An 18,884-nucleotide genomic window follows, 5' to 3' on the forward strand; every position below is an offset into this window, starting at 1 on the left:
CATAATTAAACAGGTAAAGATAATTACTAGGTATCTTTATTGCATATCATGTATTCTGTAAATTTAGAACTTTATTATCATGCATTATGTTTACAGTTGTTATCTAACAGAAAAACATAGTTGTTTGCATTCCAGTGAAATACTGCAAACAAGTTACAAATTTTACTTATTGAAACTTGTAATGTCTTAATTTTTGAAACATCAATTTTTTTTTTAAATTTACAGTATAACAATTATTTTTAAAATTTGTGACATGTACTGTAGATTCATTATTATTCAGTGAGTAACAATGTTCATGGGTTTCGTGGCTACAGGTGAACAACGTATTTAATCTTCAACTAATTTAAAATTTTCTATAGGTTTGTCTGTATACTTTTGTAAAACCACGAGTTTTTAAAAATATCCACGAAAATACATCTGGAATACACAAAAATTGGTACAGATGAAAATAAATGAATCCACAGTAAGTTATAAAACTAATAGCTACGACATTCCTCCCCAGGTAATAAATGGTTACAAACATTTTTATGATTTATGTCCATTCATCATATTTTTCTGTGGATTTTTCTGGGCCAGAAATTTTTCTGCTTTAGATAATGCAGTAGGAATATCATTGTTAGTCTTTGAACTAAACTTAGTATCAGTTGAGAGAGTTTCACAATTTTCAGTCTTTTCGTGTATTAACTTGAGCAGATCGTAATTTATCTCTTCTGATACTACTGAGTCCTGCTTGTAGTCTGGATGGTTGGTCACAAAGTTCCTGATACATTTTGCTATTGTTGGTTCAGCTCCTAAAATAAACAAAAATATCAGAATAAATCTAACTGAAGCGGGAATAATATACAAAATGTTCAGCGGAATATTGTTGATATTCTATTATAAAAAGTTATTTTATTTTAAATGTGTGTTTTACCACTCACCATCAGGCAAGTGAAATTGCAAATTTTACTTGGTCAAAAGAAAAGTTAATTTCCCTGATTTCTTATTTGATTTTGGATTTACCATAAATATGTATGCTTCTGAAACAGATTTGAAACACAATGACAATGGTATTCATGTTGTTTTTTTTGTATTTCAGAATTATAAAACTAGAGGCTCCAAAGAGCCTGTGTCGCTCACAGGATATTTTTATGTATAATTAATGCATGAAAAAATGCAACCGTTATATTTTTGCTTTACAAAAATTTACAAAAAATTGTTAAATTTGACTTTAAAAGACAATAACTCCTTAAGGGGTCAATTAACCATTTTGGTCATGTGACTTATTTGCAGATATTACTTTGCTGAACATTTTTGCTGTTTACAGTTTGTCTCTATCTATAATAATATTCAAGATAATAACTAAAAGCTGCAAAATTTCCTTACAATTACCAATTCAGATGCAGCAACCCAACAAAGATTGTCCAATTTGTCTGAAAATGTCAGGGCAGATAGATCTTGACCTGATTAACAATTTAAGTAAGTCAGATTTGCTCTAAATGCTTAAGTTTTTTAGAGATATAAGCCAAAAACTGCATTTTACCTCATTCTATTTTTAGCCATGTTAGACAACAATTTATGTTTAACTAACCTGAGGCCCTCTTGGATATCAGTTTGAGGTAGTTTTGTATAGTACAGCTAGTATCTATATCTATATCAACACTGTTTAGGTACTGTTTAACCAGAGGTATCAAACCTGGAAAGTCGTCCTGTAGAAATACAAAATTTCTTATAATATTTTCTTTATCCTCACATTTTACAGTGAGCTGGATGATCCCTGAATATATTTCACTAAATTGAGTCTCATAAGATAATTTTACAATTAAAAAGGCAAATTAAGTATTACTACGTAGGTTGTGTTAACAAAAAAATCTGATATTTATAAAAATACTTTCTTTGTATCAGAAATACACACGTTCTCCTCCCATTAAAACCAATGAATAGAAAACAAGATCTGTCCTAAAATCATGACCACTAGAACACACCTGCGAAATCGTGGGCATTCAGAGCGTGGATGAAATTATGTAAAGTGTTGTGGCTAGAATTTTTGTAAAAGATTTAATGACTGGAGAATTTCAGGAAAGGTATCAAAAGTCATAGGAACTTATGACAGGATAATGTTTTTATTTTATCCCTCCTCCTTTATTTCCAAAATTCCCAATTTTTTGTTTTCTATTAACTTCAATATGAACATACATTTAGAATACTATGAACATACAAGTCAGGAGCCTGTAATTCAGTGGTTGTCGTTTGTTTACGGGTTACATATTTGTTTTTCATTATTTTTTGTACATAAATAAGGCCATTAGTTTTCTTGTTAGAATTGTATTACACTGTCATTGGGGCCTTTTTAAAGCTGACTATGCAGTTTGGGCTGTGCTCAATCTGACGGCCTTATAGTGACCTATACTTGTCAATTTCTGTGTCATTTAGGTCTCTTGTGGACAGTTGTCTCATTGGCAATCATAGAACATATTCTTTTTTTGTAATCAATGAATTTTTGTAAAAGATTTAATGACTGGAGGATTTCAGAAAAGGTATCAAAAGTCATAGGTACTTTGGGAGAGGCCAATTGTTTTCTAGCTCGGCTCCTATTTTTCTCCAAAAAATTTCCATTTTTTTCTATTAATTTTATTACACATGAATATGCGCTTTTAAACTATATATTATGAACATTCATTACTATAAATAAAGTGTATTTGCTTTTTATTTTCACTATTAATTCTCTGTTTTCTAATCGATCCATGGCGGTCATGTTATATTATACAGACCCTCTCTATTTAATAAACTCCGTGACCGCCGTGGAAAGTGAACTTGAAAATGATAGCAGATAGATTGAATTCGTAGTATATATGTATGTTCAAAGTATACAGAAAAAATCAAAATCGAAGTCCAATCAGACTTAAAATCTTGTCCAATGCCTGAACAATATCGGGAAGCCTTTTTTCTCGTTTTTCTCCCAAAATAACTCAATCTGAATAATCATATGAAAAGATGATAAATGTGACTATGCACTGTACATATAGGACACAAAAGCATGATGATTAATTTATAGTGGAAAGAAGAGAAGCGACACACAAAATGAGGTCTTCTCGTTTAATAGTATAGATATTCTTAGCATAACAAGGAAGCTTTTGTTACTAAAATTGTATTTGTGACCAAGTGAAAAATCCTTACACTGCCATTAAATATCTCATTCATTGTCATCTGTGTATATTCATCTTGAATGTTAGAACATTTGACCCTTTCACATTTCCCTGAGGCCATACACTTGGCTACGTCTGCTGGAGAACAATCTGGAAACAAACAAACAAAAATTGTAACACAATGTTAAATTGTGTATCATCATAATACAATTATCAGTACCAATTATCAGGTTATCTGCATGTTGATATCGTAAAATATCAGCTGGGAGACATAATATGAAGCTTTTTGTCGAGTAAGCGAAGCGAACGAGATCAAAAAGCCTTCATATAAGGTCAAGCCACTGATATTTTACAATATCAATATGCAGATAATCTGATAATCGATTTATCGGGCTATATTTCCGTGTTTCGGAAGTGTTTTCTTTGGTTCACCAGCACACAAAAGATGACTTGATAAATTCGGGTCAAAGTTATTAACGCCGGTTCAAACATAATGACGTTGCTGATATGTCCGGGTCAAAGTTATTAAGGCCGGGTCAACGTATTTGACATCAGAAAGACATGATACGGAATAATATTAAGAGCTGAACAGAGTGATATAGACAGTGGGACGACCGATAAATACAGTTAAACATGACTAACGATTCATTTGACCTATAAATTAAGGATGTTAAGCAGCCATCCATCATAATCATCATCATCACCTATTTGTAGTGGGTTTCTTGTTGTTTATTCTTGAGTTTTCTATGTTGTGTCATGTGTACTTTGCCTCTTTGTCTTTTTCATTTTTAGCCATGGTGTTGTAAGTTTATTTTAGATTTATGAGTTTGACTGTTCCTTTAGTATCTATCGTCCCTCTTCTTTAGATTAGGGTTAATTGTACAATTCGATTGAATTGTGTTGCATGTCAGTGAACATTTTTGCATAACCCTCCATTAAAAAAACTCAGATTCAGAATTTCAATCAATCAAAGATCCCTCTGAAGGATTATCACATAAGTAGGGATATGAATTAAACATCACATTAAAGAATTTCCAAAAACTCTTTACAGTCTAAGGTAAATGATAGAATCTAGGTTTCAAAATTGTATCCAAAACCATATGAGCATTGTTACCTGAGTGTTGTAGCCATACTTTATGTAAAATGTACATTCTGATTCATACATAAACCCTTTAATCCTCACCTAACAATAACTAAACTCAATTGTAAGGGCCCATCAAACAGAAATTTTACAAGTCTGTACACTTCTTTAACAGTAATTTAAGTGTTGAAATCATTGTTCAAATCATTTCTTTCATGCATTTTTCATCATAGCCAAGGTTTATAAACTTTCAACTTACCAGTAAAAACATCCTTCCTAAAATAAAACATGTCTTTGTTTACAGCATCTCTCTTGTGAGCAGTTCTCATGTTCTCATCCACCTGACAATAAATAAATATATCAACTGTTGACTAAACTAAAAGTATCTGCAAATAATGTGAATTAAACAAAATTAAGTGGTTGCTTTTTCACATTTAGAGCAATCTTTTTGTCATTTTTGTGTGTGCCCTTATTATTGTACTTACTTATGATTTCTTTAACAGAGATTTAGAAATACTTTTGAACTACTGTAACATGTTATTGACCTAAAAGGAGGATAAGTGAAGCACATGACTTGACTTTGGTAAATATTTTTTTCATACAAACCCCTCCCCATCTAACAGCTTATTTTATATCACACCAAAATTATTAGACACATAGCAATAATCAATCAATGTGTATCATTTAATGTCACCTGGTTTCACTGATATTATAAATATAGTTGTATTAAATAAGAACAAGTCTGTAAGTGCTACATTATTACACCTGTGGTTAAAGGGAGATTAATCAATCCAAGACAGATTATAGATTACAGTAAAAATGATAGATTTGACTATTGCAAATGATTGTCAATCATATTTTCACAATAATTTTTAAATAAGAGTATATTGGCATGAGGTCTGCTTTTTCCTGGTATCAACGTTCATTTCTATTCTATTAGTCATACAGTTTTGGGACGATGTGTTACTGGCATAATCCAATCAGAAATTGGTAAAATTCTATAAAACTTTGTTAAATATCATTCAGTTCACATTCTTTTTCATACAAGTTTATGTTATTTGAATTGTGATGATAAAAAAATTGTAATGTCATGAAATTGAAAGAAATGCAGAAACTCATGTGAAAAATATAGAACTACAATTCATTTTGAAATTGTATTGTGTTTGTGTGTAAAACTAATAGTCCAGTCAATCTAGCATAAATTTGACCCTAACCCGAAAGTAATTGCAACAGAAGATTTTTAATTTTTAATCTTTAGCATTATACCCCAAATATACACAGAAAAAAGCCCCATAAAATCTAACTTGAGGAAGACTAAAAAAATCACCATTTAAAATTCCTGTGGAAATTTGCATTGAAAAGGGAAATAACTCTTGTAAAAAAGGCAGAAATATCAATAAAAATTGATACAAAATTATAACTTTACCGCTTCTATTCATCAGAATATTTTGATTTTTGATTTTTTAGCAGTCTTTGTAGTATAACAAACAACTCTAAATGTGTTTTCATAACTTTTTTAGTTGACCATTTATTGATTTTTTCAACATGTTAAGGTAAATAATCTCAAATTTGATAAAAAAAAAATAAGCATATATTTTTCTTTTTGTGGTTTAAAGTTTCTTTAGATAAGTCAGTTGCTAAAAAAATATAATATACAGATGTAAACAATACCAAATTTTCATATCATTTTTTCAAAATGGTCACAAAGCTTCAAATTTGCAATTTCTTTAATGAAAAATGCACGAAAAAATAAAACTACCCATAACATTTCGGTTTTGTACATTTCATGAGCAGAAGATTATATAGTTTAGTCAAATACAAACTTATAACCCCATCAAAGTATCATACTTTATATAAATTTCAAGAAAAACAACCAAAAACTGACCAAAAAAGACTCATTTTTGCAAGAGTTATCTCCCCACCCAATGTTAATTTCCAGAGAAAATTATAAATGCTGATTTTGAGTTTTCCTCAAGTTATATTTTATGGGACTTTTTTCTGTGTATATTAAGGGCATAATGCTATAGATTAGAACTAAAACATTTTCTGTTGCAATTAGTTTAAGGTTAAATCTTAGTTTGACTGGACTATAAGAATTTACTAAGACTTACCTTAGAAATAGGAATCACAAAATTCAGTCCATACGACAGCACTGCTCGAGTTAGCAACACTATAAAAGTTACATATGCAGCATTCTCAAAACTGGATAGCTGGACCTTAAATAATTGTAAATGCCTATTTTATTAATTAACAATTTTCCAACTATTCCTTTCTTCTTTTTTCCATTGCAGAGCATTCTGATTTGTTTGTACATTGAACATGATGTTCAAGAATGTGAGTTCTTTTTTTATATGTGTGCTATTTTCTCTTGCTAAAGGTTGCAGATCCTACAAGCAAAGATGGTTTTGACAGAATACTCCCCATGAGCTAGATCTGCCTACCACAACACCTCCTGTTCTTTTGTTGGGTTTGTGTTGCCTAGCCCTTAGTTTTCTGTTTAATACTTCAATGTTTTATGTATTTTGCTTTCCTAACTATTGTTCTTCAGCATACTTGATACATGCGAGTCAAATAGATTTGGACTTCAGACAAATATATTTTGTGTACTTCAAGCAGAATCACACATTTAAAAGATGTTGCCAATTAAATTACATTATTCAAGTAGGAAATCAATAAAATTTGGATAAAAAATTGAAGCGTCTGCTACAATTTTCTTTAAGACTGAATAAAAGAGTTTTTTTCACTAAATAGTAAATCAGTTTACAAGTTAAGTTCCTTTGCTTTTGCAATATAAATGTTAACAGTAATTTAGGAAACAGCAGAACTGCTTAAGATTCAAATAGCGCATACCTCCATAGGTCTGAACTCCACCCTCCATCCTATACTACTGTTTGGTGGAGGAGGCTTGAACCTCATAGTCTGCCAGTTAGTTGACTGGATGTTCTATAAAGACAAACAACATAAACATTACAGAGGCATCTGAACCTAAGTGAAGTTTCTTGGGAAGAGATCAAATTCATGATGAACTTTGCAGTACTGAAAATTCAGATAATATTACGAGGTTTTTATTTTTGCTAAAAGTGCGACAGAGTTGTAAACGTAATAAATTAAACTCACAGTTTGAAATATTTTAGATGAATTAAACAGGATTTTATCAATATCACAATTATTAAAATCGTATTGTAGTCTAAAATTAAAAAAATGCAATAATATTTGCACGAAATAATATCTGAATTTACAGTATATCATTTTGATCTTAAAAAAGAATGCTGCAAAAACGAATTTTGTAGTATATTAAATTGTCAATATGCATTTGTTCCCCTAGCTGATATTCTGGTGGAAACTTTGTTATAAACAATGCCACAATGTTTATTGATATTGTGTGAGAATTTTTTTACAATTTATAATGTTTGCGAGTTATATGAAACACTTCAGTATATCTTAAGATTTATTTCAATACAAGTAAGATTTCTTGTGAAAAGAGTCATAAATTCTTGAACTTTAACTGACCATATGACCATTTAAAATGATTCAGATTTCGAAAGGAACAAAGTCAATCAGTTTAACTTGATACAAACAATTGTTTCTTGTTTTTTGTTTTTTATATAGACTGGTTTTCCTATTTGAATGGTTTTACACTTTTCACTTTGGGGACATTAAAGTATGCTCTTTGAATGAGCCAATGTTTCGTGTTGAAGGTTGACTGTGACCTATAATTGTTCACGTTTTAAACATTGTGACTAGGATGGAGAGAGGTTTAATTGGCACTCATACCACATCTGCATCTTCTTATTTATATTAAATGATTTGACATGTTCTAAGACAGACATACCTCAAAATGGTCAGTATCTTCTTCATCATTCTGATTGAGCTTTTCACTAAATAATGATATAGGGTCTCTTATAAATAAATGTGCTATGTGTCTAGCCATTGTTTCGTCGATGCCTACAATATACATAAGTGTTAATGCATGAAATATTTCTTTATTATTGTTTATCATGTTTTTGTCTATGTTATATACATGTATCCATATCATATTACACATGTCAAATTCATCACCTTATCACATTAATGCTTAACTAATGACAAATCCAAATCAAGCACACCTTTTTCTCAGCATGCTTCATAGACGGGGAAATTAAACAGGCCTAGAAAAATCCAAATGCAAAATTTGGCTTTCTTTTTCTATTTATGGTTCACCATTATCCAAGTTGATATTTCTATTTATGTCTAAATCACTTCTAGTTAATTAAATGTTGTCAAGACTAAAATACACACAAATAAAGCTACATATTATGCAGCCCAAGCCCTCTAAATTATTTATTTTAGACTTTTTATAATTTGGATAAATGTTTTACATGGTTATAAATTTTTAAAATATGAGAATTTGCATAAAATCTGTGAACAGGAATTTGACAGCTAGTGCCCCTTCAAGGTTTGTTTGTGATATTTTTGTTTATGGTATATTAAACAAATTTTAACTATCATTGCATATATACTAACAGAATAAATAGGGCACTTTCAAATTTGTATAGCCATATGAGAAAAATATCCTATTTGGAAACATTACATCTGTCCAATAATTTAAATGTTTATGATATGATTAAATAAAAAAATTATTAACATTACATCTCCATTTTGATTAAGGAAGATAATTCATGGTATTTAATTTTTAATCATTATTAACATTGCATTACAATTTAAATTAAGGGAGATACCTTATGGGATAATTTTAATTTAATCATTATAAACATAACACTGCTGTAATATGATATATTACTAGAACACACCCGTGATATCGCGGGTCTGTGACTGAATTAAAGTATATAACTATGCGTAAGCCTCATTTTAGTATTGGCATTATCATCTGATAAAAGTCGTGCCGATTATAAGATACAGTTTCTCTGCTTTCAAATCGACCTAGAACTCTTCAATTATTGGTAATATTCAGGTCCTTGAATTGAGTATTTTTTAATCAACAGCATTGTCCAATAAAGTTCAATTCTTTGATTCGCTGTTTTACGTCATGCCCGCTAACAAATTAAAAACTGTACCTATACGCCTTATTTCAAGTTAAGTCCACATTTTTAGTATTCATATTGTTATCTTAGAAAGTCTTACTAATTAAAAAACTACAATAGGGAACAATTTGACAATGATTGAATTTAGTTGTGTCGACCCTGTGATTATGACCCGTGTTTAAAACAAAATCAAATACACCATTTGGTGGTGCGCCTGTCAGATGCGGAACGTACATATAAGGTTAAAGTAACAGGTGAATATACTAAATTGGTATCGGTATCGGATTCGACCGGAACTTGTTAATTATTGGCAATATTAATTATCTGGAAAACAAAAGAGTCTGCAGTGGTGTAATTTTTAATCTACACCTTTGTACTTTATTAGTTATAAATAAAGTTGAATTCTTTGATTCATCGTTTTAACGTGATGCCGGCTGATAAATTGGACCTCGTAGTTTTAGTATTATAGATATGAAAACGGTCCTTGTTAGTTAATAGTAATTTGCCATCTTATGAACGTTACAAATAAAGCAGTACCAAGCTTATTATTAATAGAATTCAAGAAAAAAAAATCAAAACTCTGATCTAGTTTGACCTATCTTGTACTTATCAAAGCCTACTTACCTCCCTTTTGTAATTCATCACACAGATCTTGGTCCAATACAAGCTCTATATCATTGTAACATTTATAGATTGGAGATAAGTAACTGTCTATAGAATCGTATCTGGACTTGTGAATTTGAAATCTATCATTCTTTAATTCCTGAAATAGACAAACAGTAATAATACAATATTTTGCTGTTTTGATACTTTTTAAAACTCTTTCGCTCTTACTGAACAGAATGTTTATGACATCTTTACACTTGATCCATGGGATGTGTATTCATTGGTATTTTGGTCTCATATCTTTTTTAAGATGCTTTTGGCTTTGAAATAGCTTTCAATGACTTTGTGTCTTCTCTGTTGTTGTTAGTTGTTTTTCGGTTTTGTATCTTTCTAATGAGTTATATCATTTTCTAGATATTTATCATTTGTTCTTAAGTTGTTCTGATTTACAACTATCCCAGATTAGGAGAGGGTTGGGAGCCCACAAAGATATTTAACCATGCTTCATCATGTTCATTATATAGATATCTGTCCCAATTTGGGAGCCTGTAATTCAGTGGTCTTTTTTTGCTGTTTGTTATTCGTTTTTTGCTTTGTTTAGTTTGTTCTTCTGTTGTGCTGTTACACCACTGTCCTAGTTCAATGTGAGCCAATGCTCCATGTTGGAGGCCATATTTTGACCTATAATTGTGAACTTTTCACACATTGTGTCTCGGATGGAGAGTTGTCTCATTGGAATTTATACCACATTTAAGTACCAAAAAGATTTTTTTTTTTTTTTTTAGAATTCTTCAATCCAATCTTTATTGGTCAGGTATCTGTAATTGTTTAAACTAACAACATTTTTTAAATAGTAGGTTAAAAGCAACTAATTTTTTGAAGGATTTTAAAGATATCAGTGATAATAAATGTTTGAGATCCTTACCTTTTTGCCTCTTTCTTCATCTGTTCTATCGTCTACTGATTGTGAAATCACGGTCCATCGAGCATCTATGTCAGACAGGTATCCTCTATACACAGGTGAAGCTGCACTTAAAGCTAACTGTAAGTAGATAATACACAGTGAAATGTCTAAGGTCATATGAAGATCAGAACTGAATTTTTATAAACAAGATATGATATTATATAGTAGTAGTATGCAAGTAGAAAATTCACCACTATATGTGCAAGAGGGATAATTTTTAGACAAGCTTGCTTATGATTAGGTATGATTCATTTATTTGTGAGGATTAAAGAAAAAATATTTACAGTTGTATTTGACATTTTGGATTTGAAAAAGCTTGCATGCATTTTAATCAACATATATAATTTGGTGAACGTTTCATTTTGCCAATTTTCCTTTATCCACAAAATTCTAAAAAATTGGTATTAATTATATTGATAAGTCAGCAGTACATGAAATTTAGGTTGAAAATAGTCAAATGTTTACAAAGTTCATACCATGATTGGACAGAGGGGTGCCAATTGATCATATAAAAGCCTGGATTCATCAATATTACATGCTTGGAATGTGACCTGCAGACAGCTACACCCCATTCCAAATCCCATACAATCCATGTATATATGGTCTGGTTTGGCTGTTCTAGCTGCCTCCCCATCATCACCAAGGGCGCTGAAGTCCTCAATAAATGGAGATGGCGTCTTCTTATCTTTGAATACTGGAATTAAGAAAACATATCAATAATCGTTTGCAGTAGGATATACTAGTTCAATCTTAAAATAGTTTACTTTTATTTTCAACAACAGGAATACCATGCAGATTTTCAATGATTTCATTAACTGTACAACACATGTTGTGGATAATATGTAGGTTGAACAAAATATAACCAGATGCTCCGCAGGGCGTAGCTTTATACGACCGCAGAGGTTGAACCCTGAACGGTTGGGGCAAGTATGGACACAACATTCAAGCTGGATTCAGCTGTAAATTTGGATTGTGATTTCACTATGCTGTTGAATATTAATCCTCTCAAAAAAAAGTTTGAAGAAATTTTCTTTTAATTTATGAAATTTCAAATGAGAAAAATTGAACCCAATTTTTTTAATCACATCCCCCTTTCCCTTATTCCAAAACAAATCTCAATTAAAATTTCTAATGGAGTTTGCAACAATAACTACTCATTTAAAATCATCATAAAATATTAAGATGTAAAAAAACTGCTTGTTATCACTGAATGGTAAAGATTATTTTAATTTATCAGTTGGTAGTAAAAAATGAATATACATTGTATATTGTATATAACAAAGATTTAAGTTGATTCTAGATAAAGAAAAATAACTCCAATTAAAAAAAAATCTTGCTATTGCACAATATTGTGCAATTAGATATTTCTTGCTTACTATTCTGGACAAAGAAAGATAACTCTAATTAAAAAAAAAATTGCTATTTCACAATATTGTGCAATTAGATATTTCTTGCCATTGCGCAATACTGTGCAATTGAAAAGACTTGCTATTGCACAATACTTAATATAATAATTTTAGATCCTGATTTGGACCAACTTGAAAACTGGGCCCATAATCAAAAATCTAAGTACATGTTTGTACTCAGCATATCAAAGAACCCCAAGATTTCAATTTTTGTTAAAATCAAACTAAGTTTAATTTTGGACCCTTTGGACTTTAATGTAGACTAATTTGAAAACAGGACCAAAAATGAAGAATCTACATACACAGTTAGATTTGGCGTATCAAAGAACCCCATTTATTCAATTTTTGATGAAATCAAACAAAGTTTAATTTTGGACCCCGATTTGGACCAACTTGAAAACTGTGCCAATAATCAAGAAACTTAGTACATTTTTAGAGTCAGCATATCAAAGAACCCAACCGATTAATTTTTTGTCAAAATTAAAATAAGTTTAATTTTGGACCCTTTGGACCTTAATGTAGACCAATTTGAAAACGGGACCAAAAGTTAAGAATCTACATACACAGTTAGATTCGGCATATCAAAGAACCCCAATTATTTAATTTTGATGAAATCAAACAAAGTTTAATTTTGGACCCTTTGGGCCCCTTATTCCTAAACTGTTGGGACCAAAACTCCCAAAATCAATACCAACCTTCCTTTTATGGTCATAAACCTTGTGTTTAAATTTCATAGATTTCTATTTACTTACTCTAAAGTTATTGTGCGAAAACCAAGAAAAATGCTTATTTGGACCCTTTTTTGGCCCCTAATTCCTAAACTATTGAAAACAAAACTCCCAAAACCAATCCCAACCTTTCTTTTGTGGTCATAAACCTTTTGTAAAAATTTCATAGATTTCTATTAACTTAAACTCAAGTTATAGTGCGAAAACCAAGAAAATGCTTATTTGGGCCCTTTTTGGCCCCTAATTCCTAAAATGTTGGGACCAAAACTCCCAAAATCAATACCAACCTTCCTTTTGTGGTCATAAACCTTGTGTTAAAATTTCATAGATTTCTATTCACTTTTACTAAAGTTAGAGTGCGAAAACTAAAAGTATTCGGACGACGACGACGACGCCAACGTAATAGCAATATACGACGAAAATTTTTTCAAAGTTTGCGGTCGTATAAAAATTTAAAAATAAAAGTAGAAATGTTATCCATTTACATCATTACTTCTTCAATGTCTTGAGAGTAAACAAGCTGACCCCACATATATTTACGAGTGTACCAAGTCTATTTTTCTTGTACAAATAGTGTCTTTATGGTTTGTTTTAATCTATAAGTTTTCTAAATTCTCAGCATTTTTGGTAAAAATCATCCACCAATAAAAATGGAATCCGTTTTAACTTTTTTTTTATTCGAGCTTCACTAATGAGTCATTTGTAGACAAAATGTTGTCTGACACAAATAGAAAATTTCACTCCTTGTATCTATAATGAGTTTACCTCCTAATACAGGTGACAGGAATATAAGAATATAAAATTAATAGACAACTTTCGAGTTTGATGCATTTCCGTCAAAAACTCTGGTTTTAGTGAACATCATTTGTGCGTTTGGGGGCGTCGTCACATCCTGTCCAATGTATAGCGAGCGGTTGGAAACTATAATTCTATATTGTACGAATCATTCAGCAAATTGAATTCTCAAAATTGATAATCAGCACTGCTATCATGAGGGAATTGTCATCACGTACCTACAAAACAACAATTATTTCTAGTTTATCCTGCACAATGACGATCACTAAGACGCTTGATGAACGTTAATAGTGCAGGGATACAGGCGACCCCTCTATCTGGTAAATGACGTCATAAAGGCGCGTATAAATGACGAGTTTTTTCCGGTGACGGATGAACTCGAAAGTGGTCTATTCGATTTGGTTTGACTTACTTGGTATTTGGATTTCTACTTTACTCCCCTTTCTTTGTCTAATGTTTCTAGATAAAGTCCTGAAAAGATTAAACAAAATAGTCCTGGTTTAATGAAAACCTATGGACCAGTACATTTAATGGTCCTTGGTTTACTTTTAGTTACATCTGGACCAACCATCATAAGGTCAAAGAGATACCATTAGTGCAGCTATGATAAACAAACAAAAAATGTCTCCTCTTAATTCTTCTAAACTGATATGCTTTAATGTATTCAATTTTCTGGCTGTGATATATGTCATGGTTTAGTTTTAATTAATGCTTCTTAAATTAGCTGGAAGGGCTTCTTAAATTAGCTGGAGGAGCTTCTTAAATTAGCTGGAAGAGCTTAGCTTCTTAAATTAGCTGGAAAAGATTCTTAAATTAGCTGGAAGAGCTTCTTAAATTAGCTGGAGGAGCTTCTTAAATTAGCTGGAGGAGCTTCTTAAATTAGCTGGAAGAGCTTAGTTTCTTAAATTAGCTGGAGGAGCTTCTTAAATTAGCTGGAAGAGCTTCTTAAATTAGCTGGAAGTTTGCTTTGTTTCTGATAATTATAATCAATAAACTAATATACTCTGTCATTCAATATGTACATATGCAATAGTTAAAAAATAAATTCATAGACACCTCTGTATTTTGACCTACTGACCTAAATCTAGGATGACCTTGAAAAATGACTTCATCAGGAAAAAAGATTGACTTTGAAGCTCCTGTTTCTGGGGTTGTCTTTGTCTCTGGGTCTGAAAAATTTCCTACACCCAACCTGAAATATATTCATAAGAGTATGATTATTGATCTTATAACAAGAGAGCACACATTGAAATGATTTCTTGTTGTTGACATCATTACCAAGCTGCAGACTTAATTAATACAAAGCCATTCTTCTACACGTTTCTAAGAATAGTGTGACAAAATATTGAAATTTATTCAACATATTGAAAAATGCATTCATTTATTATTGAAAAAAGAATTGGCAAGCAGGAGTAGTGGTCAGACAAATCAGAAATGTGCTCACACCTTACAACTATGTTTACAACCCTAGGGAAGGGTTCACACATTGATGGAATCTAAATTTAAGCTGTGTTCATAGGCAAATTTTTAGTAAATATTTTGGCTTAAAATTCCTCAAATGAAAAGTTCCACCAAACTGTTGCATTGTCTTTGGCATTTCAACATAACTCATATATATATATATATCTGTAACAATAACATCTTCATGCCTTATATATCATGTACTGTAGTACGCCGCTAGATTAAAACTGACGTGGAAAGGTAACATATGGCCACCGAAAGCTCTTTTTATGAGAGCCCAGGTGGTCGTGTGGTTTAGCGGGACGGCTGCAGTGCAGGCGATTTGGTGTCACGATATCACAGTAGCATGGGTTCAAATCCCGGCGAGGGAAGAACCAAAAATTTGCGAAAGCAAATTTACAGATCTAACATTGTTGGGTTGATGTTTAGACGAGTTGTATATATACATACGAGTCTAAATATATCCAACGCAGTCATAGGTTTGAACGTAGTTTTCAATTTAGACTCGTTTATATTTTTTGTTTGGGCATGTATCATATATTCCCTCCGGTTTATATGATCCGTTCATCCTATATATTGACTCTTAAAATTCAAGAGTTAATCTAAAAATGAGGGTACTTTTTATATGGCCTTCCAAATACCGTTTCGATCCCTAACATCACTGAAGAGACATTTATTGTTGAAATCCGGATAATTTTATTAAAGCTCTTTTTATGAGAGCCCAGGTGGTCGTGTGGTTTAGCGGGACGGCTGCAGTGCAGGCGATTTGGTGTCACGATATCACAGTAGCATGGGTTCAAATCCCGGCGAGGGAAGAACCAAAAATTTGCGAAAGCAAATTTACAGATCTAACATTGTTGGGTTGATGTTTAGACGAGTTGTATATATACATACGAGTCTAAATATATCCAACGCAGTCATAGGTTTGAACGTAGTTTTCAATTTAGACTCGTTTATATTTTTTGTTTGGGCATGTATTATATATTCCCTCCGGTTTATATGATCCGTTCATCCTATATATTGACTCTTAAAATTCAAGAGTTAATCTAAAAATGAGGGTACTTTTTATATGGCCTTCCAAATACCGTTTCGATCCCTAACATCACTGAAGAGACATTTATTGTTGAAATCCGGATAATTTTATTTGGCAATCGCCAATGGCAGTTAGCAGGGTAAAAGAACATCAGTTGTTCGACCTGTTAGTCAAATGCGTTTTGTTTAAATATACTTTTTCACTCTTTTGGTCTTTTGGAAAATGTTGTTTGTGCTGTTTTTAGACCATTCTACAACGAAATTTGTTTGACTTGCACACGTATAAAAATTGTGGTTTTTATCCAACGCAGTCATAGGTTTGAACGTAGTTTTCAATTTAGACTTGTATATATATATATATATATATATATGCATACTCCTCATGTCATACATAAACTTTAAACATATTTACACTTTTCATACACTTTTGAGTGGTTTAAATATTGAACCAAAAAGGAAAATATTACAGCACAAAATGTGACTTTTTCATTTGTTTTTTGAAATATTACCAAAAAATTACCATAATTTAAAATGGAAGCTTTCCCTAGTTAGAGACTGCAGGTAGAACGCTTAATCATACCCTCAAAATATTTGTCAAGCATCAAATGAAAATTATTGTTTCAAACGAATTACATCAGAATTAAAAGATAAATCTCAAAATATTTTTGCACTTTACATTTCTAAAATATATAAGATATAAAATAGGTCTTATGTGGGTTTAACTTAATCTGTTTTCGTATATCATTTATATACATGTACCTTTAAAACTTTTTAAATTACTAAAGGGATTTTTTTTTCAATTTATACTCTTATAAACATGATAAAAGAAAAAGAAAACCAGTCTGCATAACATAATAACATGTTTTTACTGAAATAAAACTAATGTGTATTCATTATTATCAAATATTACTTCATACAATTAAGAATGTTATATATATGACTGTATATTTAGATCTTTAAAGCAAACAAAAACATAATCATATTAGTACAATTTCATTTCCACCAGGATTAAAACTTTTACATTAGATAATACTAACAAAATGTTGTATAAAAATACTATTAATCTCCTTTTGATGCATGTTGCTTTTGAAATTAATTTCTATTTTAATCTTTAAAAACATCAACATGAAAAATAATAACTCCCCAACAAATTTTACTATTTTGTACTCTAATAAAATAGGATCGACCTGCATCGTGCACAAACACAAAGTTTAAAAAGAAGATTTTTTTCTTTACTTTTGCTTAGAAGTGGGAGACAGATTAAGAGAAAAAATAAGATAGAAAGTATTAAAGATATATAATACTATATCCATGCTATATATCAGTTATCATACTTAATTTTCTCTCATTAAGAAATCACATGCAATTTAAGGAAACTACATGTACTATATGTTGAAATATATTAATAAACTAAGAAGGACGCCTCCGGGTGCGGGAATTTCTCACTACATTGAAGACCTGTTGGTGACCTTCTGCTGTTGTGTTTTTTTATTTTGGTCGGGTTGTTGTCTCTTTGACACATTCCCCATTTCCATTTCTCAATTTTATTTAAGAAACATTATTTCAAGATAAAGAATGAGTTCTTCCTTTTTTTTCATGTATTTCCAATATTCAATGTGCAAGCATTAATTGAGATTTATAAAAACAGATCTTTCAAATAGACAATGAAATGAATTGTGCAATTTCATTTAATTCGTGGAATCAAGATGGAACATCAGGTAAAATTGAGAATGGAAATGGGGAATATGTCAAAGACACAACAACTCTAGCAAAAAGCAAATAAGAGCCAAAGGCCACCAAAAGGGTCTTCAACTCAGCAAGAAATTCCCACACCAACAGCTGGGCCTCAGCTGGCCCAAAAATAAAAATATGCACTAGTTCAGGGAAAATGTTCATAGTTTATAAGTAAGGAGATATTGTACCAGACAACTTCCCCACATATTGAACCAAGAAATAGATTGTAAACAGCTTCATACTTTCTTCATTACTACTGAAAATTAAGGAATTGACAGTATAAAATACACAATCTGTATGTGCACCAACATTCTTATGCCCCATGCATTTATGGGCATAATGTTTTATGGTCTGTGGGTCTGTTTGTTCGTCTGTCTGTTCATCCTTTCATCGGTTCGTCTTTCTGTCCCGCTTCAGGTTAAAGTTTTTTGTCAAGGTAGTTTTTTATGAAGTTGAAGTCCAATCAACTTGAAACTTAGTCAACATGTTCCCTATGATATGATATGATAGGATAGGATGGGTCATCAGTGTACTTGGGACACATTCTTGTTTCCTGTGTTCTTACCTTGGGTATGATGTTAGACTAAGTGGCACTTCATTTGGTCCCAAAGCTTGTTGGATTTCTTTCTGCCTGTTAAAAAATTAAATAAATAAAGTAAACAAACATTTCAGATTTTCACAAGGTCCTTGGTTTGAAATAGTTTTTTCTAATATTTGTGTTGATATGATCTTCAAATAAGAACAAAAGTAAATAAACTTAAACTTTAAAAGTGGGTCAATGACTTACATTTGCATGGTACAATACTAACATTACTTTAACCAGATGCTCCGCAGGGCGTAGCTTTATACGACCGCAGAGGTTGAACCCTGAACGGTTGGGGCAAGTATGGACACAACATTCAAGCTGGATTCCGCTCTAAATTTGGATTGT

The 18,884-nt window shown here is 31.3% G+C and overlaps 1 protein-coding gene across 1 annotated transcript in view; it reads right to left on the reverse strand.

The window, feature by feature from the left end:
* Positions 1-381: 381 nt before the first annotated feature.
* LOC134691254 (glutamate--cysteine ligase catalytic subunit-like) overlaps positions 382-18,884 on the reverse strand; it is a 29,638-nt gene continuing 11,135 nt past the window's right edge. The window contains exons 4-16 of the mRNA XM_063551645.1: positions 18,519-18,584; positions 14,805-14,918; positions 14,139-14,197; positions 11,274-11,491; positions 10,759-10,875; positions 9,852-9,990; positions 8,039-8,151; positions 7,057-7,149; positions 6,318-6,422; positions 4,466-4,547; positions 3,157-3,275; positions 1,571-1,688; positions 382-791 (exon numbers count right to left, since the gene is read on the reverse strand). Of these exons, the coding sequence (XP_063407715.1) occupies positions 526-791; positions 1,571-1,688; positions 3,157-3,275; positions 4,466-4,547; positions 6,318-6,422; positions 7,057-7,149; positions 8,039-8,151; positions 9,852-9,990; positions 10,759-10,875; positions 11,274-11,491; positions 14,139-14,197; positions 14,805-14,918; positions 18,519-18,584 (1,609 nt within the window). The 3' untranslated portion in view covers positions 382-525. The remainder of the gene's footprint in view (positions 792-1,570; positions 1,689-3,156; positions 3,276-4,465; positions 4,548-6,317; positions 6,423-7,056; positions 7,150-8,038; positions 8,152-9,851; positions 9,991-10,758; positions 10,876-11,273; positions 11,492-14,138; positions 14,198-14,804; positions 14,919-18,518; positions 18,585-18,884) is intronic.

This window comes from Mytilus trossulus, chromosome 11 (genome assembly GCF_036588685.1).
Source record: "Mytilus trossulus isolate FHL-02 chromosome 11, PNRI_Mtr1.1.1.hap1, whole genome shotgun sequence".
In the NCBI taxonomy this organism is placed as follows: Eukaryota; Metazoa; Mollusca; class Bivalvia; order Mytilida; family Mytilidae; genus Mytilus; species Mytilus trossulus.